Raw genomic sequence first — 22,155 nt, 5'->3', positions numbered from 1 at the left:
TCAGCTTCACTTCTACTGAAGATGAGCCACTGACGCCCAACCATTTATTGTTGGGGCGTGCTTCTGACAGTGTTCTAGTGGGACTTATCAATCCAAAGGACTGCTATAGCCGAAGACGATGGAAACAAATTCAACTTCTCGCCGATGATTTCTGGCGGAGATGGTCTCGGGAATATTTGCCCACAATTGCCTTACGCCAAAAGTGGCCCGACCGACAACGCAATTTCCAACCGGGAGATGTGGTGATGATCGTTGATGAGACTCAGCCTCGACGTCGATGGGAGATTGGACGCGTTCTGCACGCGTTTCCGGACAACCACGGTGTTGTCCGCCAAGTCAACGTTAAAACGCAATCTGGTTCCACGTACAGACGGCCGTTTGCAAATTGTGCTTGCTCTGCGAGGCAAGCACCAAATGCCAATAAGTGCATCCGACGCATTCAGGCCACGCAGTCGTCGAACTGGCCCTGAATTGCGGTGCACAAGATCCTGGTGCTGATGAAAGAAGAAATATCATGGACGCTATGCTGTTTGCTGCATTTCACATGCCGCACTCTGAAATACGCCAGGTTGGAGCTTTGCTCACCAACGGCGTTTCGCGACGCGACTGTTTTAGCTTTCGTGTGTGTTTTCTCCAGGGTAATTTTTACCTCATTTTCAATGCTAAAATGCAAGATGTCAATTGCAATACTCCTAGCAATAAAAATAAATAAATTAATTATTGACAGTGTGAAAAATGTAGGAGCAAACTTTTGATATTGGTCCATTATACATGTTCTACACACAATAATTAGTTAATAAAACCGGAATATACATACTACTTTTGTGGACTACCATTGTTACAAACAGGTGGTGTCACAAATCAATCACTTAATGAAGTACTTTGCCCCAAACTGCTTTTTTCTTGAAGATTTAACATCACCATATGTGTTTCTTTTTTTCAGGCATCATTTACTTGATTCTATAAAAAGGTGACACTTTTAGACAAAATGTGCATATATTTTTATGTATATATATATAATAACTGTAAACACACATACCTGATTGACAGAAACTTTCAAAGTATGCAATGTATATACTCCTGTTTAATACTTTTTAAACTTTACCAACACAGCACCTCAATTTTGATGCTTTCGAATAGCAACCTTCTGATAGGCTTCTCATTTTATGATTAAACTCAATTGGTATAATACAGCCTTTGTATTGCTCTATCCTTTCATTTGGAACAGATATGGATGACGATGAAAGCTTAGCTGTGTACTGCCTTAAAATGCAGATGGATTTTTATTTCATTGTTTTAAAAGACATATTTAACAACATAAATTGTTTCATGTATATGTGAAAAACGTGTATGGTACATTAGCAACTACAAGCAAACAAACATACAACAATGCAACTGTAAAATTTACTTTTTTTCTTCCCAAACAATAAATGAAAAGGCAACACCTAAGGAACATGTGGTGATTGTAATATATATAATATAAATATGACTATCTCTAGAAAATTGAAACACTGAATAGTTTCAAGAGAGTTATGATTACATATGTTGTATAACAAATCTTTTGAAAAGACATCCAGTTTGTGAAGTGAACATAATTTCTTTCCATAATTGACTAGTATTGAAGCTCTGGCCTTGGTATCACAAGGTATTTAGTAATTTAGCATGATCCATCACAGAACAACGTTAGCACAGTAGTTTTGGGTACATTAATTTCATTTTCAGTTTTGGGTACATTAATTTCAAGAGCCCCTAATCTAATTTTTTGGTAATATTAGCATCATGACAGGATGCTTCAATGGAAGTGCGCTCAATGCAAGTGTAAACAATTACACAATCATCTGATTCTTTTGCAGTTTGATCTAAGTCAGAGCTTAGTTCAGCTGGTAACATCAAAATATAGCCAAAATCAGTTTTATTTTGTACCTTTGAATAGTTTCTGGGGATTTAAATGCTGTTGATGGCTGACATATGCATTTTACTTACAGTTTTATTACTAGTACTTGCTCATCACTTCGAAAATAAGTTTGTTGCGAAGTTATCGTTTTCTGATCAGTGAATTACAAGATTGGTGAAATATTTTTTTACTCTTTTGTCTTACCATTGAATTAAGCACCAAAAGTACAAGCACAACTACACAGCATAAGTTGGAAAACTGACTTATTTATAAATATACTGTTGTAAGCTGGTAATGTGGGTTACAGTTTGCAGATGTCACTAATGGGTAGGTTACGCAAATCTGCAGCCCTTAACTTTAGCTGGTTCCATACTTCCATTGACAAAGTATATTGTATATACTTCAAATAATACTGAAGTAAAACTAAACAAAACTGACCAAATCAAACATACTAAGGAATGTTTCTTTGTATATTAACTGACTTTACAAAACTTAAATAGCGAAAAAAGAAAAAAAACCAACTACAACAAACAAACGCGGAAGTTAGTTAACCCTGTACTTTTTAAAAAATATATAACTCTGTACAGTTTATATACAGAAGTTATAGAACTAGTCATGGGCGCCGGCAGAAAACTTTGCAGGTGGGGGTCCATTTTTGACTAATGTACTTGCATATGCATGGATTACAATATTAAGTTATTTGTGCATACAGGTATAAATTATATACAGCAGAATTGCGTTACTTGTAGCCTAAAACACTCTACGATGTAACAAAATCCCAATGTAGCCACACGTCCAACACGCATCCATCATGTGTACCATTTTGTAAAGTGTTAACGAAAAACTACTTTTACGAAATTAAGACAAACATCGTTAAATTCGCCTGTTTAGACATTTACCGACTTCCTTTCCTTTATTCGAACAACTTCCCACTCTTACCCCTACGTGCCGGTACCCACGGCACTGGCAATGACTTTAAAACTCTTTTGCATTGTTTAAGCGTGATGTTATGTTAAAACGAATGTGCAAAGCAAATTCGAAATGGCACCATAGATAATTTCTTTTCACACTCATGCGTGATAGTTTTAATTAGGCTACACGCTAGCATGAAACATCGCATAAAGATAGGTAGGCCTAAGGTTGACCACTTAGCTAATCGAGTTAATCTAAGAAAACTAACTTACAAATAATTCAAACGGGAGGCCCGAAACAACGACGCAGTTAAGCCTGCTCCCGACGTGAATTGTGCAATGCAGCTGCACTCAAACAAGCAACACAATTAATTAGTAATGGAACATAATGGTTGCAGTGTAAACAAGCAACATTTTGTGTACAGGATGTTTCAAACGTCTAGAAATCGAGTAAGATGTTTCACTTGAATCTGTTCGCCAGCGGACCTTTGTCAGCCGTCACATGATCAACAAAATGGCGCCTTCCACATGTGGTCATTTTTTACTTAACATGGGGCTGTAAAAACTAACTAATATATCTTAAGCAACAGATCTTATTTGCGAGTTTGCAGTTTTATTCAAAATGCTAATTGTAACGGAAGAGTAAGGTTTCTAAAGTTCATTTTTTTATTTGCACAACCCACAAAATCTGGGCAATTTATTTTCATTTATATAAACATAAAATAATTGGCGTTTACAAAAGTCCGAGATTTTAGAGTAATTTAATTTTCTCTCATACATTCATTATTGAGTCGTTCGTAAGCTCGAAATTTTACGAGATTATTCACTATGATGTGTAATTCTCATTCCCAGCCTCAAGGCACGACAAAGCGTGTGACCCATTCCCAAAAAAATATTGTAAAAGAAATATACGATAAGTTATGGTAAGTTTCATAAAGTGCTTGGCAAACCTTCATAATTTGTTGTTGAATCCTACGATCGTGGTTCAAAATTCTGACTACTCGCCTCAGGGCAAATCAATTTTTGATGTTGCGATGTTCGATGTTTAAGTTAATGCCAACAAAAACATATTTTTTGACCTGAGTTTGGTCACGATCTAACGTTTTTGTGATCTTCGCAGTATGGTCAAACTGACGACTTCGAATAACTGTTTTTGCATACTGGCGTTAAATGCTTGTCAGTGGTGCTGAAATATTTCGAAATCCTATTAAAACGTGATTGACAATTAAATAATTCTATCGAGTCATCCTGCAACTGGACCCTATAAAAGAGAACATGTGGCACCAAACAGTCATGATTACTTTGAACACGGTTCAATGAAGGTTTGAGTAAAGACTTTTGTCAATTTTACAAAGTAGACATATTAAAAGATAGTATTTATTTAAATGACAGTTGGAAATTTTAAATGTGTTTTTGCAGTAAACTTAAAAAAACTTTTACATTGAAATAAAACTGAATCTCTGAATAAAGTTTTGCAACATGATCAAAAAAATATTTTTGCTTGTCGGTGTGTTGAGCGTCTTTCTACTAAGCGTTCCTGCGGTTACAGGTTGGTGTGTTTGGATTTGGTTAAAGTATCACTTGCGTGAATAAATCATAGCTTATATAAATTATAAAGGCATTTCAATTGTTTGACTTTGGTGTCAGTTTCATTTTGGCATCAATATAAAACAAAAGACTTTTCTAAACATTATTCAAGTCTTTGTTGTTATTTTTTAGGGTCAAGCATGGGAGCTCCAGCAGCAAGAATTTTTGGTCAGTGCTGAAATAACTGTTTAAAGTTTAAAGAGTTTACATTTTTATTTTTCTAATGTTTGTAATGCATAAGTTGCCTGTTGTTTTAGGTGGATCAGCAACTGCTGAGGGAGATTGGCCGTTTATGGCTTACATATATGAGCGAAAAGCGGGATTCGTGGATAGATTAATATGCGGAGGATCACTCATTAGTAATCAATGGGTGCTTACGGCCGCTCACTGCTTAGAATCGTTAGTTGCAAGTTTGTTTGTTTTTTGACAAAATAAAAAAAATCATTTTGTCTGAACAATTGATTTTAGTGCCAAAGGATTAAAGAACATGTTTTTTTTTTCAAGGAACAACCGAAAACTATACAGAGTGATATTGGGAGAATACTCGAGATCTACGACGTCACCAAATGAACAACATTTTGAAGTTTCGAGACTTGTGCTTCATCAGTCATTCGACCAGCTTGCCTTTCTCTTTGACATAGCCCTAATTAAGGTTGGTATTGTACCGAGCAATCTATTTTATGATATTTTCTCACAATTCTGTTGTTGATTTAGTCTAGTTTGTGGTGATGTTAATAGGGGAATAGTTGTGCAAGGAATAAATAAACTGTCAGTAGTTCCGGGTTTTGTTTCGCGCAGGCATGTTCAGTTTGATAATTATATTTAACTTGGATCGGTCACGAGAAATATGCGAAGGAAGCGTTATGACAGAAAGTTTGAGAACCATTGGTTTAGAATAATATATTTTACTAAAGACTGTTATCATTTGCTTGCCATTACAGTTGTCAAGGGCAGCTACAATCAACCAGTACGTGAGTCCAGTAAACTTGGTGGCACCTCGAAGTTGCAGTGCTCCTGAACCGTTTTTTCCAACAGACGCTTGTGCCACTTTGGGGTGGGGAAAAACATCCGGTATGTAAAAATCCAAATCATTATCCAAACTGTCAACAAGCGCATTCTGACAAACATAGATAATATTGTGTAGAAAAATCCAGAATTTCACAATATGGTTACTTCTTAGGAAAACAACATACAACAATGTTTGTGACTACTGTAGCTGGCAACAGCTACTAAATTAAAATATCAAACCAATAAAATGGATGCAGCCAATACCTTGTTAGAAAAGTCTGTCGGGTAAAAAGTGCTTGTAACGACTCAACCCAACATATATTGCCTATAAGAATCTTTACTTTATCTAAAAAAAAAACTTTTAAACCAGATTGTTTTTTGTTTTACAGCGTCCGGCAGTTCCTCTGACACACTTAAAAAGCTGAGAACTGATATTTTTCCATTCTCGGTTTGCAGAGGCTATACTCGTTCAAACGCTGCAAAGTACGACAATCGACCATTGAATGTAATGTGCCGATCCAAGTTCTGTGGAGGATACACCCGTGGCCAGGACTCATGCATAGTAGGCATATCATGACAATATTACTTGCACAGTTATATACAATCGCCATTCAGAACAACATTATAACCTCGCTACTTGCTTGTTAAATATTTGTTTTTCAGGGTGATAGCGGCGGTCCCCTGGTCTGTCGACATTCAGACAACCAATACTACGTACACGGCATTCTGTCATACGGCACAGATCCTTGTGGGCAAAATTTGCCTGGCATCTACACAAGTGTAAGTTTATTTTGAAACTACTCTTACTCTAAAAGGAATTAGGCATGGGAAATGTATATATCTTGCAATTGTTGCGCAGGTTGCCTTCTGTCGTCCATGGATCGAAAGAAACATGACTCCCTAAATCTAAAAGGATTTGTCATATGCATCCAAGAATGCATTTGGTCAATTGTTCCATTGTGAACGATCATGTACCGAAATATAATGCTACAATTGCAAAATGTTTGAAATGTTGTTGAGTTGAAGTTTGAATTTTCATATGCAAGACAAACTATTAGTTTCAGTGAAGGAAATCCATACAGAACAAAATTACTGATTTAAACAAACATGTTAATAAATAAGTCAAATAAGTCAAGTCTGTAGCTAAAGACTACTTAATTAGTCGGTATGTTTGAACACTCGTTTGACACTATTGATACAAATGTCACTAAATTTAATTTTTAAGCATTATGGTTCTTTGTAAATCATTTTTAAAGGGCTAAAATATTTTTTTTGTAAATTACATCGAGCTTAAAAACGCGTAAATACATAAACTGATTGATGTTAGGATACAAATGCGCAACCACCAACGAGCTTAAATTAAACTGCATGTGCTCGATCAAAAAACAAAGTAAAATTAGGTTGAAATTTTATACTTGGTAAAACCAAAGCCTAAAAGCGTAACTTGGAAAATCAATCGATAAAGCTAAATTACACAAACAGAGATCCAGGCGCAGATATAATGCAAATAATGTTGAAAGTTTTCCGGAAATCTTAGGTTTTCACACGGCCGCCTGTCAGCCAAGCAGTCACGTGATCTACAAAGTCGGTTACGTCATGCCATGTGATCCTAAAAGTAAAAACATGAGCGAAAGTTTAAAAATTGGAAACAATGACGCCCTCAAGCGTTTATTTTTGGGTGAACTGAGTTGAGCCTCCGGTTTTGGAAAGTTGAACAATCAAAGTTGTAACTCAAATAGTAACGCGCGGTTGCTTTTTGAAACAGCATGTCTGAAGCGTGAGGTGAAACGTTAGCTGCTTTCACCTTAAATCAGAGTTCCATATCGGTCCGAAATTGGGAATGAACCTGACCTCAACTCAATCGTACAACACTAAATCCGTAACAAACACATTTTTAAAGAAATGGAGTTTGCCATGTTTGTTTTCGAATTTTACACTGTGATATACCAAGGTAAAATAACAAATGCGACCCAGTGTAAGCCAAAGCCTCAATCAAGTCCGTTTTATTCAAACTACAGCACGAAAAATAGTCTTTTGTTTGTTGCATCACTAAACAGTTTAAAACGTAAAATCTTTTATGTATTAATTATACGCCTAAAGTGAACTGTTTTCAAATGAAATGTTAAAGATTTGGCAAAGATAGGGAATCTTATACCAATCCCACGGCGCGGTTGAGCAACCTGGTAAAATGAAGATTGAAAAACTAGAAATTGGTGTAGCAATATGTCTTTGCTCTCCTCACAATAAAACTAGCGATCAAAGATTGCTTTAACTATAGTTTGAATCGACATGAATTAGATCATTCGTCACACAAAGTTTGTACAAGCTAAAATTTGTCAAGGTTAAATGTAATTAGGTTTCAACAAGGCTGCTGGGCAGTTGTTCAGGACTTTAAAAAGGTCAGACACAAAAATACCTCATGGAACTATCGAAATGTTGTTGCTAATTAGTACATTGCACAATGGTCAACAATTCGGCGTGCTGTTTGCAATGGGTCAAAACAGTGTAGTGCGCTAGCAATAAGCTTATCCATATCGCACAAACTATGGCTGTGTTACGTTGGTTCAGTCCTTTCGATACGAAAATAGACGGGAGTTACTTTAGGAGTGTTTAGTATCAATGCTGTTGTTCTCCTAACATTAGTAAATAATTTTGATTTCAATGTTTGCAAAAATAGAAATGTTTAATACAATGCAAAAACAAAACGAACAAAAGTTAAATACTGTGTTCCTAGTGCTGACAACAAGAGACTGTGTTTTATACTTTCTGCTCAAGCGTCTTTTTTTGGCAAATAATTGCTTAGAAATTGGTTCAAATTTGTGGAAGCATACCTTTGGAAATATTAAGAGTGTAAAAAAAGTTAATTCAAAAATTAAAGCCGATTTGCTACGATAAACGCACAATCACATTAATTAATAGTGACCGAACTTTATTACTTTGTAAAACAAATTAGCAATCAAATACGCTAAACCTTTTAAGTTACATACAGGAAATTATTCCAACATGATTCACTTATCAGTAGCACTTATCAGTTCACCTACAAAAGTGTTAATTTCCGCAGCAAGCTCGAGTTCTTCAAACAATTCGACCAAGATTTTTGCCCGAGGGCCATGACATCTCGATCACACGAACAACAAAATGGCGTCCACCAAATGTGGCCATGTTGGAGCGTAAACATCGAACACCTGATTCATAACCCGGTTGTAACAAAGCTAAAGGGCGAATTTGCAGTTTTCAAGATGGGACCAACTTTTAATATTGGTGTTATTGGAAAGTTTTTAAACTGAAATTATTCTGTCTGCACAACAAAAAACTTGTTTTATTTATTCCGAAGTGTATAAATATCGGGCTTAAAAAATCTAATCTCAAAAAATCTCAGATGTAAGAGTAAACCTTCTATGAAAGTATAGTTGTATAGTTTGTAATCCAAAGTTTGTATAGTTTGTAATCCAAAAAAACTTTTGTAAATCCAAGACGAAATTTCGGGATTGTCAATTTTAATTTCTGATTCTCATTCCCTGCCTTAAGGCACGACAAAGCGTGATACCCATTTTAAAAAGTTACAAAAACAATATACGATAAGTTATCGTGGTTTTTTAAGGCATTGCAAACTATCATTATTCTATCTTGAATCGCACGATCATGGTTCAAAATTCTGACTACTCGCCTCAGGGCAAAACACATTTTTTGTTGTGATGTTCAAAGTTGGAATTAATGTCAACAAAAACATATTTTTTAGACCCGAGTTTGGTCACTTTGAGAGGCTTTTGTAATTCCGCAGGTTATTAAAAAAACTGATTACTAAGAAGAACTGTTTTGCATACTAACGTCAAAACTTGACAGTGGTGCCCAACTATTTCGAAATCTCGTAAAAACGTGATGGAATAAAAGTTACAACAGGTCCTTATAAAAGGGTGCCATGTGGAACCAAACAGCATCGAATACTTTGAGCAAGGTTCAGCATACAACAGAATACAAACCTCTGTCAATTGTAGCAAGTAGATTCATTATAGCATGGATTTAAATGAGAGATAGAAATTGTTAATTTTTAATCTTCTTTGCAGTACACTTGGAAAAACTTAGGTTCCATATTAATTAAAATCTGAATCCACACAAAGTTTTGCAAAATGAAGAAACAAGCTTACATGTCAGTTATATTGCTGATTGGTGTGCTGGGTGTATTTTTACTGGGCGCTCATGCTGTTACAGGTTTGTACGTTTCGATTCGGTTGATGAGCTATGTCAACTGATCATAATTTAGCTGACGGTTTCGCATTTGTTAAAAATTATTTCTGTCTTATTGACGTAAGTATTACCATTTTTGTCAACAAATATATCTTACGAAGGCTTACATCATAAGAGGAGGTTTCCACACATTAGTCAATACTTTCTTGTGTTTTTTAGGCACGGGCACGGAATCTCCGGAGGCAAGAATTATTGGTCAGTATTTATTAAACTGTAAATGATTTGTTTTTAGATATTTTCTCAAGAAATTACTGATATCAATCCAATGCTATAATGTGCACGCTTTGCTTGTGGTTTTAGGTGGATCAACAACTGCTGAGGGTGATTGGCCGTTTATGACTTACTTATATATTCGAAAAGCAGGACGTCCAGACACTTTTATATGTGGTGGATCACTTATCAGCAACCAGTGGGTGCTAACGGCCGCTCACTGCTTCGAAACGTAAGTCGTATGGATTTAAACAGGTTATTTGTTATATTTTATTAGCAAACGTTTTGAGTAAATGATTTTGTTTTGATTTAGGAACGATCGCAACCTTTACCGAGTGAGATTGGGAGAATTCTCGAGATCTACGATGTCACCTAACGAACAAGATTTTGGTGTTTCACGGCTTGTGCTTCATCAGTCATTCGACCAGGTTGCTTACCTATTTGACATAGCTCTGATCAAGGTTGGTAAAATTAACATACCTAGCAAGCTTCCACAGATTTTGGTGGTACAATACCATATTCCAGCAAAAACGACGTTTGTGGTTTCCCTTCAATTTACAAAAACTCGTTTTTCGTATACGCTGTTGCGATCCAATGTTTGAAACCTTAATTGTAATGTCATAATGCTAAAAGATATAAACTTAATTGTCACAACTTCCTGTATCAAAAATGCGTAAGTTACAAACGTCAAGCGAATATACAATAACTATGGTACTTATGCATGTAAAGCAGTGGTTATCAACCTCTGGTTCGCTTCAAATGGTGCCAGTGTGTAAATGTGATGTAAGCTGAACATAAATTGATAACCAGGATCATCACTATAGCGTATATGCAGACCAGCGCTCATATATAAGTGGCCCCACAGTCCTGGTTTGGGGCGAAACTTGTGTCTTTGACATTTTTTGGAATTGTTAATCTTACAGGATTTAGGTGGTATGCAGCGATAGTAAAATCATCAGCTGGTACGCGACCAACATAAGGTTAAGAACCACTGATCTAACAGCTTTGTTAGCTCTTGTAATCGGAAACCAAAACAATCATATGGCAACCCATTTTTCGAACTGCCTTACCTGAAAAATGTGTACCTATACGCTACAATGCAATGTATCCTAATAACTTTCCTAATTTTTTTTTAACTTGGTAAACAAAGTTAGTTGTCAGACAAGGTTTAAAAATAAGTCGACAGTTAAAGTAATGCGATTTTTGTAAGAACCAACGATCAAGTTATCACTTGCTTGCTGTTACAGTTATCAAGGGCAGCTACAATCAACCAGTACGTGAGTCTAGTAAACTTGGTGGCACCTAGGAGTTGCAATGATCCTGAACCAACATTTCCAGTTGGCGATTGTTTTACTTTGGGGTGGGGAAAAACAACTGGTAAGTAAAACTAAAAAGAAAAGAAAAATACATGTAAATAATCATATTCCTTGATTTGCGAACGTGCGTATTATAGGGGATAACAACATGTACAATGCCCTGTAAGCTAATCCAGATATTTAAAGCATGATTCGTGACGACTCAACATACAACAGTCGTTCGTTTTGTCACAAAGCTTTCAAAGAAAAATCAAATTATTTTTCTGTTTCTAGCTACAGGCAGTACTTCCGACACACTTAAAAAGCTGACAACCAATATTTTTCCCTTCGTGCTATGCAACAGCTTCACTTTTTCAAACGCTGCAAAGTACAACAATCGACCATTAACTGCTTTGTGCCGATCCAAGTTCTGTGCAGGATACAACCCTGGACAAGATACGTGCAACGTAGGAATATAATTTTCAAATCTCTTGAATAATAACGCAACGATCGTTATTCTTGAGAACATTAATCTCGCTACCTATTTGATAACTCATTTTTTTTTATTAATCCAGGGTGACAGCGGCGGTCCACTGGTCTGTCGACATTCCGACAACCAATACTACGTACACGGCATAGTTTCATACGGAACAGAGCCTTGTGGACAAAATTTGCCCGGCATCTACACTAGTGTAGGTTTATTTTCAAACTTTGGTCTCGCTTCTTTTGTAAGGAATTAAGTATAGGAAAATGTTTATATTTTGCATTTGTTACGCAGGTTGCTTTCTGTCGTCCATGGATCAGAAGAAATATGACTCCTTGAAACAGAAGAGGATCGTCATTTGCCTCGAATATTGCATCTGGTCAAATGTTTTATTGCAAACCATCTGACGAAATATAATACTACAACTGCAAAACGTTTGACATGTTCTTAGTCATGTGTACAGTACAAAAGCAGATAACAACAAACGTACCGCACAGTTTTTTTAAGTAAGTTAGCACATTTAAAAGAATAGATTAGTTGTAGAAAGACCGAAATTAATATACGAAGTTAAAAACAAATGCGCCCTAATGCTACGCCAGGCCCAAATCAAACCCGTTTTATTTAAACTAGAACCAGAAAAATAGTCTTTAATTTGTTGCACTACAAAACATCTAGCGTAAGTTTATTTTTTTTAATTGTTAATTATAAGTTACATCGAATGTAAACTAACCTATTAAAAATAGATAGGGCAAAACAACTATTTCAACTGCTACCCTTCGTTTGAGGACCGTTTTTTCACGCGTTGGTCGCAGAAATCTTTTTCTTAGTGTTATAGTTAGAGCTGTTGTCAAAAAACGGTTTTTAATTTTCCACTATTTATATTTTTTTCTTTCAAATCAAATAATTTAGAATACCAAGTAAGTTTCAGGGCCATTATTAAATAATAGTAGTTGAAATTACGAAACGAAAATTGTGAGATATCAGTCATAAAATCTAGGTTACATCTTTTTTCTGTTTAAACACATAAATTAGTAGAGATTGACACATAATTCAGAGAATTCAGATAAACTCTCCGTAATTTGGCAAAACCATATGTAGGCTACTTCCATGTGTATTTTTTACTTTATTTCAACAGCTTTTTCGTCGGTACTTGCTGATTTGAATTTTGAAGTGTAACTAACACCGGAATGGACAGTAAATGCTTTTTGGGGGGAAATAGGTTAATGAACATTAATATGATGCTGGAAACACAAGTTGCATTGCTTTTGTGTAATCTCTATTTTATAAAAATGTCACAAATGTGTTCAATTAAATTGAACTTTTGCACCTACATCAAGGTTTATTGCATAGGAAAAAATATTTGATTATTTGAATTTGTTTAAAATAGTTCAAATAATCGAATAATTGTTTGTTTGATAACAGCTTTAGTTATAGGACGAAAACGCCTGTACAGCAAGCTCTAGTTATAGCAAATAAAAACAAACAATCTTTTTGTGCATTTTTTCTTTCACAAAATATCAATACGAACACACAGTTTTTGAAACAGCACCCTTGCTAATTTAAACCTCGACCCGACACTGAAATTAAAACTCTAAATGTTTAGATAATTCGATACAGTACAAGGTGTGAACACGATGACAAGTTGTCCAGGTGGAATGTAATTAAGATGGAACAAGGATGCGGTAGGGCGGTATTGTTTCGGAACAATTCATTTTTAAAATCTTTCTTTTAAGCAAATAAATAAACTGGGTTTAGTTCATTTCTGCAATATTTTTTTCAGCACTACCTAAAGGTCAGGCACAACACATACGTGATGCAACTGTCATAGTTTGTTGCTACTATTGGTCCATTGCACAATGGTTGACTAAAAATTCGCTACTGATTGTTAAAGCAGTGCAGTGCGCTAACGTCATGCTTAAACATATCGCACAAACTGCTCATGTGTGGCATTGATTTAACTGTTTCAAAAAGGTGGGAGTTATTCCTGACGTGGTTTGACGCAATGTAGTTGTACTTCTAACAACAAATCTCACAGCACAAAAATACTGAAATATCATGATTGTAGTGTAAACAGGAATTTTTTAATACGCAAGACGTTTTAACCATTTATAATTTTTATACGATACTTCACCCAAAAATGTATCCATGTCCGCGGTACGTACGAGTGGCCTAAATCCTTCAAAACTAATGTTGCCCACAGATCGTGACACCTCGATCACATGGCAACAAAATGGCGTCCACCAAACGTTGCCATGTTAGAGCTTTTACATGGTGCATGAAAAACCTATTGATTCTTAAGCAGTTTGTAACAAACTTAAGGGACATATTTGTAGCTTTCTTCAAGATACAACCAACTTGTGATGACGTTTTAGTGTTTTTATGAATATTTACACCTTTTTTACTATCTGCACAACAATGACTTGATTTTTTTATTTAACATGTGCCAAAGTATCCCAGGCTTTAGAACAAATTCTCAGATTTTGAGAGTAACCTTTTCTCATAAGTTCATCATGGAATTGTTCGATTCTGACTTCTTGCCTCAGGGAAAATCACATTTTTATTATCGAGGAATTTGATATAAATATTAACAGCGCACTGAAGAATATACGCGAGATAACAGCTATAGGGCGTATCAAACCCAACGAATCTAAGTGTCGGTTACAATTCTTCTTTATCGGGTAATATTAAACTTAAACGAAAGACAATTTTGACGGTTTAATAACCGCAAACCTGTTTGGACCGGGTAATTTGTCCGAACCGGAACAAAACCCGAACCCGAAATTACACATTTTTTAAAACCTGAACCTGACCTGAACCCCAAAAACAAAACAAAGTAAACCCGAACCGAACATGAAGCCATATAACAAGTGGTTCGACTCCATGCTTTGAACTTCATGTTTGTACTATTACAGTATGCCAGGCCCAGTACAGGCGTATTATCGAATTTAGACTGTCACCAAGCATTCCTACATATGGCAAGGCGTATGCGAGAAAAATATGGGAATGCTTGGGGACCGACTGATTCGGTATTACGCCTTTAATAGGCCTGGCGTACAGTGGTTTATATATAGGTGTGTCATGATCGCTGATCTGCAGATACGCTTTACTGCTGATCCCAGTTATGAATTTATGTTCAGTTTAACATCACATCCTTACACTGGTACCATTTTATTTTGGGTAATTGGTGAAACATTCACAACAATATTTGCTGCGATATGATGCATGCAAGAGTCTTCAGTATTTAGGGAATCATATTTGCACCAATCCATGGGCGCAATTCCGCAACCTGGGCAATTTGAAGAAGCACAAAATAAAAAAATTTGGCGGAGCCATGTAGTTTTAGGAAATTTTTATTACAACTTTTTTGAGATTTTTGAGCCAACAGTTGCATTCGAAACTTTACCTTACTAAATACAGCAGGGTAACCCTCTCCGCAAATAGTTGTGCCGTATGACAGAATACCGTGTACATAGTATTTGTTGTCAGAATGTCGGCATACGAATGGACCGCCGCTGTCACCCTGAATTAAGTTGCGAACAAACATTGTAGTAAGAATTGAACAAATCATATAAGTTCAACGTGCAAGTGGAGAAGCAAATGTAGACAAACTTAACCACGATTTTTTCGTAAAATAGGAAAATTGATTACAAAAAATTAAAACTTCCTTTGAACAGTTTGTGTTGATTTACTGTCATTAACAAAACATTCAAACTTTAGTTATTATGTAAGACACAACTCAGCGAAAGTCAACCGAAAAAAAAACTATTTTGGAAAATAGAAAAGACAAAAATTACTTCACAGGAATCTTCACCAGGTTGACTTGCACCTACACAAATTTGTTTAGTGCAGCCAACCACATTGCGGAGCTCGTATTTTAGGTAATTATCTAGAGTAAGAATTTTGCGGAGGAAGTGAGAATAGTATAGGGAAGGTAACTGCTTCAGAGTGTCGGAATGACTGCCATCTGGATAAAATAAAGGCATCAAACAAGCGTTAAAAGAGTACTAAATTTGTCAGTAAACAACGTAAATGTTCGTTACCATTAGCAAAAGTATTTTTTTGAAATTGAGAATAAATTGGGATTTCCTTGATAAACTTTTCCAACATAAATATAGTCATGAGGTAAATATTTTGTTGCAAAAATATTGATCAGTCCTAACTTTTAAGTTATATCTTACTTGTAGTTGTTTTCCCCCAACCCAACGTATAACAAGCGCCAGTGGGAAAATTTGGTTCGGGATCTGTACAATTAGCAGTTGCTGGCAGTGCTGACATACTTGTTAATTGTTGCTGCTCTTGATAACTGCAATAAATGCAAAAGATAGCAATTTTGGTAACATAATTAGAATATTTTCTGTCATTTGCTACTTGCCTTAATTAGAGCAACGTCGTTCACGTCTGTTATGGTATGATAATCTGGATGTAGAACAACTCTGGAAACATTGAACATTTGCTCGTTTGCTGACGTTACCGATCTGGTGTGTTCTCCCAACACAACACCGTAAAGACTAAGGTTAGGTCTAAAATACAAATAAAATAGTTTCAGGATTACGGTGTGAAGGCAGTAATAGTTGCAAAAACAGCAATTCAACTTACTATCTGATGCAATGAGCAGCTGTTAGCAACCACTCATTGCTTATTAGAACTCCACCACATATAAAACCGTTTACTTTTCCATTGCCATGCTCAAACAGGTAAGCCATAAACGGCCAATCCCCTTCTGCTGCTAACGTTCCACCTTTAATAAACGAAACCCTTTTAAATGAAACTGTAAGTAAGGGAACATATACAAACCATAAAACCAAACTGTCTCTGGTTCTTAACGTATATATTTTTGCTCATTTGGTTTAGTCAAGAAGTCGTACTGATACTGACCAAGGATTCGCGCTTCTGAAGAACCAGTTCCTGAAAAAATATTAAAGTTATTAGGAGCTTAGCTGCTACTAGAACTGTTAAGTGTAATCAGTATAAAAGCAATATCATTTGCAAAAAATTCGGACATGCACCAACCTGGTATCACATAAGCGCTGAGAAAAAATACGCCTAACACGATGGTCAACAATTCCGTTGTGGGTCCTTTTATCATGTCTAAACTTTAGAAAAGTCTCCCTAAGTATGTTGTGACAGAGGTTCAGATCATGCAATTTCAAATATCAGTAAAATGACTTTTTTACAAATACTCGGTAAGTTGTGTGAGACTTTTATCCAGGCATGTACGCTATGGCCTACCATAAACAGTCCATTTGCTGAAAGTTTAACGTTTATACCGAGTGCGCACTTTAAATAGGGCCTGTTATGTTGACAGTTGGAAGGAAATATTTACATGCAAATCGCAAACCTCGCATCGAACAAAAACATGTTTTATCAAATTGCATCGCAATCGGACATTTCTGCACGACATATGCACGCCTGACGGCAAAACCTGAAAAAACAACAACTTTTAATAGCACCACGATGTTGACATGTTAAGCCTAATTAAGGGATGGGCTTATGAGTTACTGGGTTTGGCTATTTAAGAATTGGCTGATTCGTGACCTCAATTAGGTTTCAGATTTTTGATTTTAAGTTCAAATTATCGTTTTTCGCACACTTAATTACAAAATACCTGAAATCAGAATATGTACCTGTCTTGTACTCGTGATTAAGGCGTAACTGCTACCACCATGACTGTAGGCACTGACTATAACCACACAATATCCTATTGTTTGTTTTCTACCATACCCATAGGGTCAAAAACTGAAAGCTATGACTAAGCAGTGGGCAACAACAAAAATTTCCAAAGGCTACATACATATATAATAATAATTACTATTTTATAATATTACAAGGTGTTGCAGTGATATTTTTTGGGAGTTTCGCAGCACGAGCTGAGCAAAAAACAAACAAGAAATATTTGTGCAAACTATTAATATCCTTTGCTAAGTAGCGGTATCGCGATTAAATCAATATGCCCTCGGGACATTTAGAAGTATTTGATATGTTTTGAGCATTGTTATTGATCATGCTAAATTAAATTGTTAACAAGTGTTTCTTACCTCCTAAAACATATTAGCATATGCCGACCATTTAAAACGCATTGCGCAGTGAAAAACGATTTGTAAACGGGCCTGAAATTGGAGTCCGAACGCCGGCCCGAACCCGATTCGTTTTTGAGAAGTTTGGGTCCGAGCCCGTTTAAGCCCGAAAGTTTTATTGACAGACCTATATCTTGAAGCACCAGGAAAGACCAAGACAACAAGCACAATAGACAATAAATGGGTCGTGAACAAGGGTTTTTTAGACTTTAGGTCAGGCCAGCAACTAGCTACTTACCTTAAACTTTACAGTTTGCTTAAACACACGACTACACTGCTAAATTTTGGATTGGCAAAAAAAACGCTTTTATATTTGTAAGTCACATGCTTTTTTAATACAGACCAAGAAATCTTGCACTTGGATTACCTGAGCTTCCACCTAAAACACATAAAAATGTTCACAAACAACTGTTGATGTATGAAAAGTTTTTGTAAACTTGTTGGCAAAGAAAAATGTAAGCTACTATTTCATGATTTTTAAACCAACCGCACTTTCACTCCACTCAAAAAGACAGATTCAAACCTGAACCTAAATGAGCGCTGAATAGAAATACGCCTAACAAACTGATCAGCAATATATGTGATTCGGATTTTTTTCCTTTTTATGTTTTAAAATTTTTAATTTCGTTCACTCATTTACCGATATAGAAATTCTTAGATAACAAAGTTTTAATGATTTAGGGCATTTTGTAACACATAGCACAAACTTTTACGTTAACACAACGATCATGGCAGTTGCATAAGTTTGCATGCACTTCCACAATAAGTAAAAGTATAGTTTCAATGTTTAAAAAAGGGTGCAGTATTATTCCCCAATACGCTTTTCTACGCTTGAAGATTAAATGTAACCCTAAACGTTTCTTTACGACTTAAATCTTTGGTGTCTTGCACTGGCATTATATAACGAGTTTCCGTGTGATTGTAACACATGTTTCACAGTATTTAAATCTAAATACGTGTATGATCAAACATAATTTGACCGCAAACACTGGTGTAATCGCAAGTGCAACTAAAAACAGACTTTAACAATAACATGTTGTTATTGTTTAGCTACACTGCCTGGTACGGATTTTTATGTAAATGTTACGTCAAATTGAGTTTAAGATCTTTAGCCCGCAGTCGAAGATAATATTAAACCGTGACATAAGTTGAGCAAAAATAATTTAGATTGACCAGGGATGTTATTTAAGTTTCTATAATTGTTTTGTTAAGGTAGTTGTTTACCGCTGTGCGGGTTCAGCAGAACCCACAAACCAAAAGCTGTGATTTGCCCTCTGGCGAATATTTAGTCGATTTGTTTTACCACCATCTGCGTTAGACTTTTATCGGCTTCATTTGCGTGGGCTGAGCCAAAAAGCAATAACGTGAGGATGTCAGAATTGTTATATCCTCATCATAGGGACTACACTATGAAATATATAAAAGTTTTATTTTTATGTTTGAGAATTGTATTCGTTCTTACCCAAGGAAGCAAAGAAAAAGCTACATGCTCTTTTCATTTGAACATTTAATGGAGCATACATTGGGCCATAGTATTAAATCCTAAACTTTTAGTAGTTTAAAGATTCTCTTATGCAACCAGGTTACATGACAATAAATGTGGGAAGATTATCAATTAGAAATACAGACTTTTCATTTGAACCTACAACCATTTTGAGTCGTTTGCGATTGATTAAATGGACAGCATTTTTAGCAAAAAATTGCGTTTAAGTATGTCATCGCGGTATGCGGTCGCCTTACTGTGGTGTCATTTTTGGGCATATTTATCGAATAAATACCTCGTAGTATTGTATAAATATACCAAAGACATTTCAAAATTAATTTACCCCCAAATTAATATTCCAACGTGTCAAGAAAAAATTGTGTTTACGATTACTGAATCAGTAATCAGTAATACTGATTGTTTTAGGTTTGCACTACAGACCAGTTTTACTCGCTTATGACTTACCACGTTTACAGTCATATACACTGCATGGATTTGACAACGGTTTAACTTGTAAAGGACATTATACCTTGGCAAAATGTTTTTACTCCGATGTGTTTAAATTACAAGATTAAATTGTGTTTAAGTTTAAAAAGGGCTGTGTCTAGTGATGTACTTATTAACACAGATTTAGTTTCTTTTTAGTAAAATATACAAAACTTGCGTGGCTTAATTAAGTGCAGTGAAACTGTCTTATTTGATTTCTACGGGACGGCTCAAAACATTTCTAATTGATTTAGCCTATGCAAATCTATCCGATAAAACATCGCATAGGGCGTTGTAATAAACTTTCCTAGTACTCGCTTAAGGGCAAGTCATATAGCTTACGTTTGCAAGCTGAAACAATAATACGGTAAACAACAACTTTATCGCAACGATTTTAGTGACAAAAATAAAATCTTAAAAGTCAACATGATTGAATTTTTTTGCTAAACTTACATCACGATGCAGTGTTATTTTGACCTCGAGGCAGAGTATCTTAAACCCAATTCCACGCAAAATTTGCATAAAATTCCGTATCAGGCGATACACCACAAAAAGACAACACGGTATTGTCAAGAAGTGTTTATAATTACACCCGTGCTTATACCATCGTAGGCGGCGTGATTATGTCACCCACGCATTTCAGTTAAAATATTTTTTTTAAAACGTGTGTTGCAATCACATTTCATTTCTCTATATAACACAAGCGGACGACACGAGATAGTTATAAGTACGGATTGAGACTTCAGCCGAAATAGTACTGCACCGTGTTTAAATGTTTGTACTAGAAATACTGCAATCGATTTGTCTGGTTGTTTACGTGAAATAGTGTGCAAACTGAGTAATCGTTATGTTAACATGTCCTGTTAACAACGAACTTATGCCTAAAAATGCGATTCACTTTTAATGCTTATTATCTTCCAGAGAATATCTAAATTTGTATCGGATATCATAGAATTTGAAGTTTGACAAGATGAAAGGACAGATATGCATCTCAAGTACATTTCTGATCAGTTTATTGGGCATGTTTTTATTCAACGCTCATGAGGCTTCAGGTTTGTATCTGTCAGCTTATTAAATGGAATAAAAGTCTGATTAGTTTTTAAATGGTCAAAATAGTATTTTCAACTTTTCTTGATTGATTTGTGTGGATTAAAAACATGCTTTTGAATAATGTTGTTGTTTTTTAAAAAAAAGAAAACAGCTTTAGACATCAAAAAGTGTTGTTATTAACACTTTATGCTGTTATTTTCTTCAGGGAGAAGCTCAGGCATTCCAGCTCCAAGAATTCTAGGTCTGTATTAAAACCATTGGAATTACAAATACAAAGCTTTACTTTTATTTTTAACCCCAACTTTATCTGTGCAAATATAATGTCTTTAGCTTTCCAGCACAACTGTATAACATATCAATTTCAGTAAGCAATAGGCATTAAAAGTCCAAAGGAGGGCTTGTTAAAATCATGGGTTACACATAAAACGTATATAAGCCAGATGACCATAAAAACTATTGCCACTGTTTGCATTTTGTGTAGGTGGGTCATCAACATCTGAAGGAGATTGGCCTTTCATGGCTTACCTATTCGAGAGACCAAAAGGTCCGTTAAACGGCTTTGTATGTGGTGGATCTCTTATCAGCAATCAGTGGGTGCTTATAGCTGCTCATTGCATTATATCGTGAGTTTTTGTTTGTAATTTGCATACACATAACATATTCCCAATAAATAACTCGTATTAGTTTTTGCCTTTTCGGTCAGGGTTTGGTCAAAGTTAAAGATTTTTGATTCTTTGATTTTTATTTTGTCGTGATTCAAGCCTGCTTATGTTGAAAACCTGACTTGTGCGGTAGATTCATGTTGGAAAATCTAACCATCGGGTATATTATGTGCATCAAAAAGTTAGTTTGTCGGGTTTTGGTGTAGCACTTTTGGGTTCAGATATGCTTACAATTTTGAAAAGAAATATACATGACGCCCATATCCCACTGTTCAATAAAAATGTCCGCTGTTTTTTTCAGACCCAACCCTATTCTCTACGGTATTGTGTTGGGAGAACACACGAGATCGGTGATGTCAGCAAACGAGCAAGTTTTTAATGTTTCCAAAATTGTGCGACATTCACGTTTCGACATTTTGTCATTCTTGAACGACATTGCTTTAATTAAGGTACATTACACCAAACGTACTGTCACGTATAAGAAAAATCTATGATCTGATAATGATTAAATTTGTAAGCGCCCTGATTTTTCTTCGATAATATTACAGTTGTCGAAACCAGCTACGATCAACCAGTATGTAAGTGTTGTGAACTTGGCAGCAGCCGCTAATTGTTCTGTTCCAGAACCTTCGTTTCTTTCTAGTTCATGTTACACACTTGGATGGGGAAAAACGAGCAGTAAGTGCAAAAACGCATTTTGCTAAACCTTCAAAAAACGTAAGCGAAAGATTAGGATAACAATTGCCGAATCGACAAATATCTTAAC

At 35.6% G+C, this 22,155-nt stretch overlaps 3 protein-coding genes across 3 annotated transcripts; 2 read left to right on the top strand and 1 right to left on the bottom strand.

Moving 5' to 3' along the window:
* Nucleotides 1-9,980: 9,980 nt before the first annotated feature.
* Nucleotides 9,981-11,973, top strand: LOC145213000 (trypsin I-P1-like). Its single transcript, XM_080081245.1, has 6 exons — nt 9,981-10,087; nt 10,169-10,316; nt 11,103-11,232; nt 11,445-11,617; nt 11,726-11,878; nt 11,929-11,973. Exons 1-6 carry the CDS (start codon nt 9,981-9,983, stop codon nt 11,971-11,973), a joined length of 756 nt encoding a protein of 251 aa, XP_079937371.1.
* Nucleotides 11,974-12,627: 654 nt separating this feature from the next.
* LOC145212999 (ovochymase-2-like) lies at nt 12,628-16,720 on the bottom strand. The gene is made up of 7 exons (XM_080081244.1): nt 16,645-16,720; nt 16,510-16,539; nt 16,231-16,402; nt 15,813-15,937; nt 15,429-15,598; nt 15,038-15,154; nt 12,628-12,645 (listed from the first exon to the last, which is right to left on the bottom strand). Exons 1-7 carry the CDS (start codon nt 16,718-16,720, stop codon nt 12,628-12,630), a joined length of 708 nt encoding a protein of 235 aa, XP_079937370.1.
* Nucleotides 16,721-20,647: 3,927 nt separating this feature from the next.
* On the top strand, nt 20,648-21,883 carry LOC145212998 (chymotrypsin-like elastase family member 2A). Its single transcript, XM_080081243.1, has 4 exons — nt 20,648-20,729; nt 20,933-20,968; nt 21,209-21,350; nt 21,691-21,883. The coding sequence occupies exons 1-4, from the start codon at nt 20,648-20,650 to the stop codon at nt 21,881-21,883; spliced, it is 453 nt and encodes a 150-aa protein (XP_079937369.1).
* The last annotated feature ends 272 nt before the right edge of the window (nt 21,884-22,155 follow it).

The sequence above is a fragment of the Phallusia mammillata genome, chromosome 2 (assembly GCF_965637545.1).
Source record: "Phallusia mammillata chromosome 2, kaPhaMamm4.hap1.1, whole genome shotgun sequence".
NCBI classification, from domain to species: Eukaryota; Metazoa; Chordata; class Ascidiacea; order Phlebobranchia; family Ascidiidae; genus Phallusia; species Phallusia mammillata.
The sequence above is the reverse complement of the archived record's forward strand: the minus strand, read 5'-3'. Positions and strand labels throughout refer to the sequence as shown.

Excerpts from the sequence above, each read along its gene's own strand:
- LOC145213000 (XM_080081245.1), top strand. The coding sequence starts at position 9,981 with ATGACTTACTTATATATTCGAAAAGCAGGACGTCCAGACACTTTTATA. Across the intron at positions 10,088-10,168 it reads GCCGCTCACTGCTTCGAAAC|GAACGATCGCAACCTTTACC; the intron begins GTAAGTCGTATG and ends GTTTTGATTTAG. Across the intron at positions 11,233-11,444 it reads GGGGTGGGGAAAAACAACTG|CTACAGGCAGTACTTCCGAC; the intron begins GTAAGTAAAACT and ends TTCTGTTTCTAG.
- LOC145212998 (XM_080081243.1), top strand. The coding sequence starts at position 20,648 with ATGAAAGGACAGATATGCATCTCAAGTACATTTCTGATCAGTTTATTG. Across the intron at positions 20,730-20,932 it reads CAACGCTCATGAGGCTTCAG|GGAGAAGCTCAGGCATTCCA; the intron begins GTTTGTATCTGT and ends TATTTTCTTCAG. Across the intron at positions 21,351-21,690 it reads GCTGCTCATTGCATTATATC|ACCCAACCCTATTCTCTACG; the intron begins GTGAGTTTTTGT and ends TGTTTTTTTCAG.
- LOC145212999 (XM_080081244.1), bottom strand. The coding sequence starts at position 16,720 with ATGATAAAAGGACCCACAACGGAATTGTTGACCATCGTGTTAGGCGTA. Across the intron at positions 15,599-15,812 it reads TTGGGGGAAAACAACTACAA|ATGGCAGTCATTCCGACACT; the intron begins GTAAGATATAAC and ends TATTTTATCCAG. Across the intron at positions 15,155-15,428 it reads CTGGTGAAGATTCCTGTGAA|GGTGACAGCGGCGGTCCATT; the intron begins GTAATTTTTGTC and ends AACTTAATTCAG.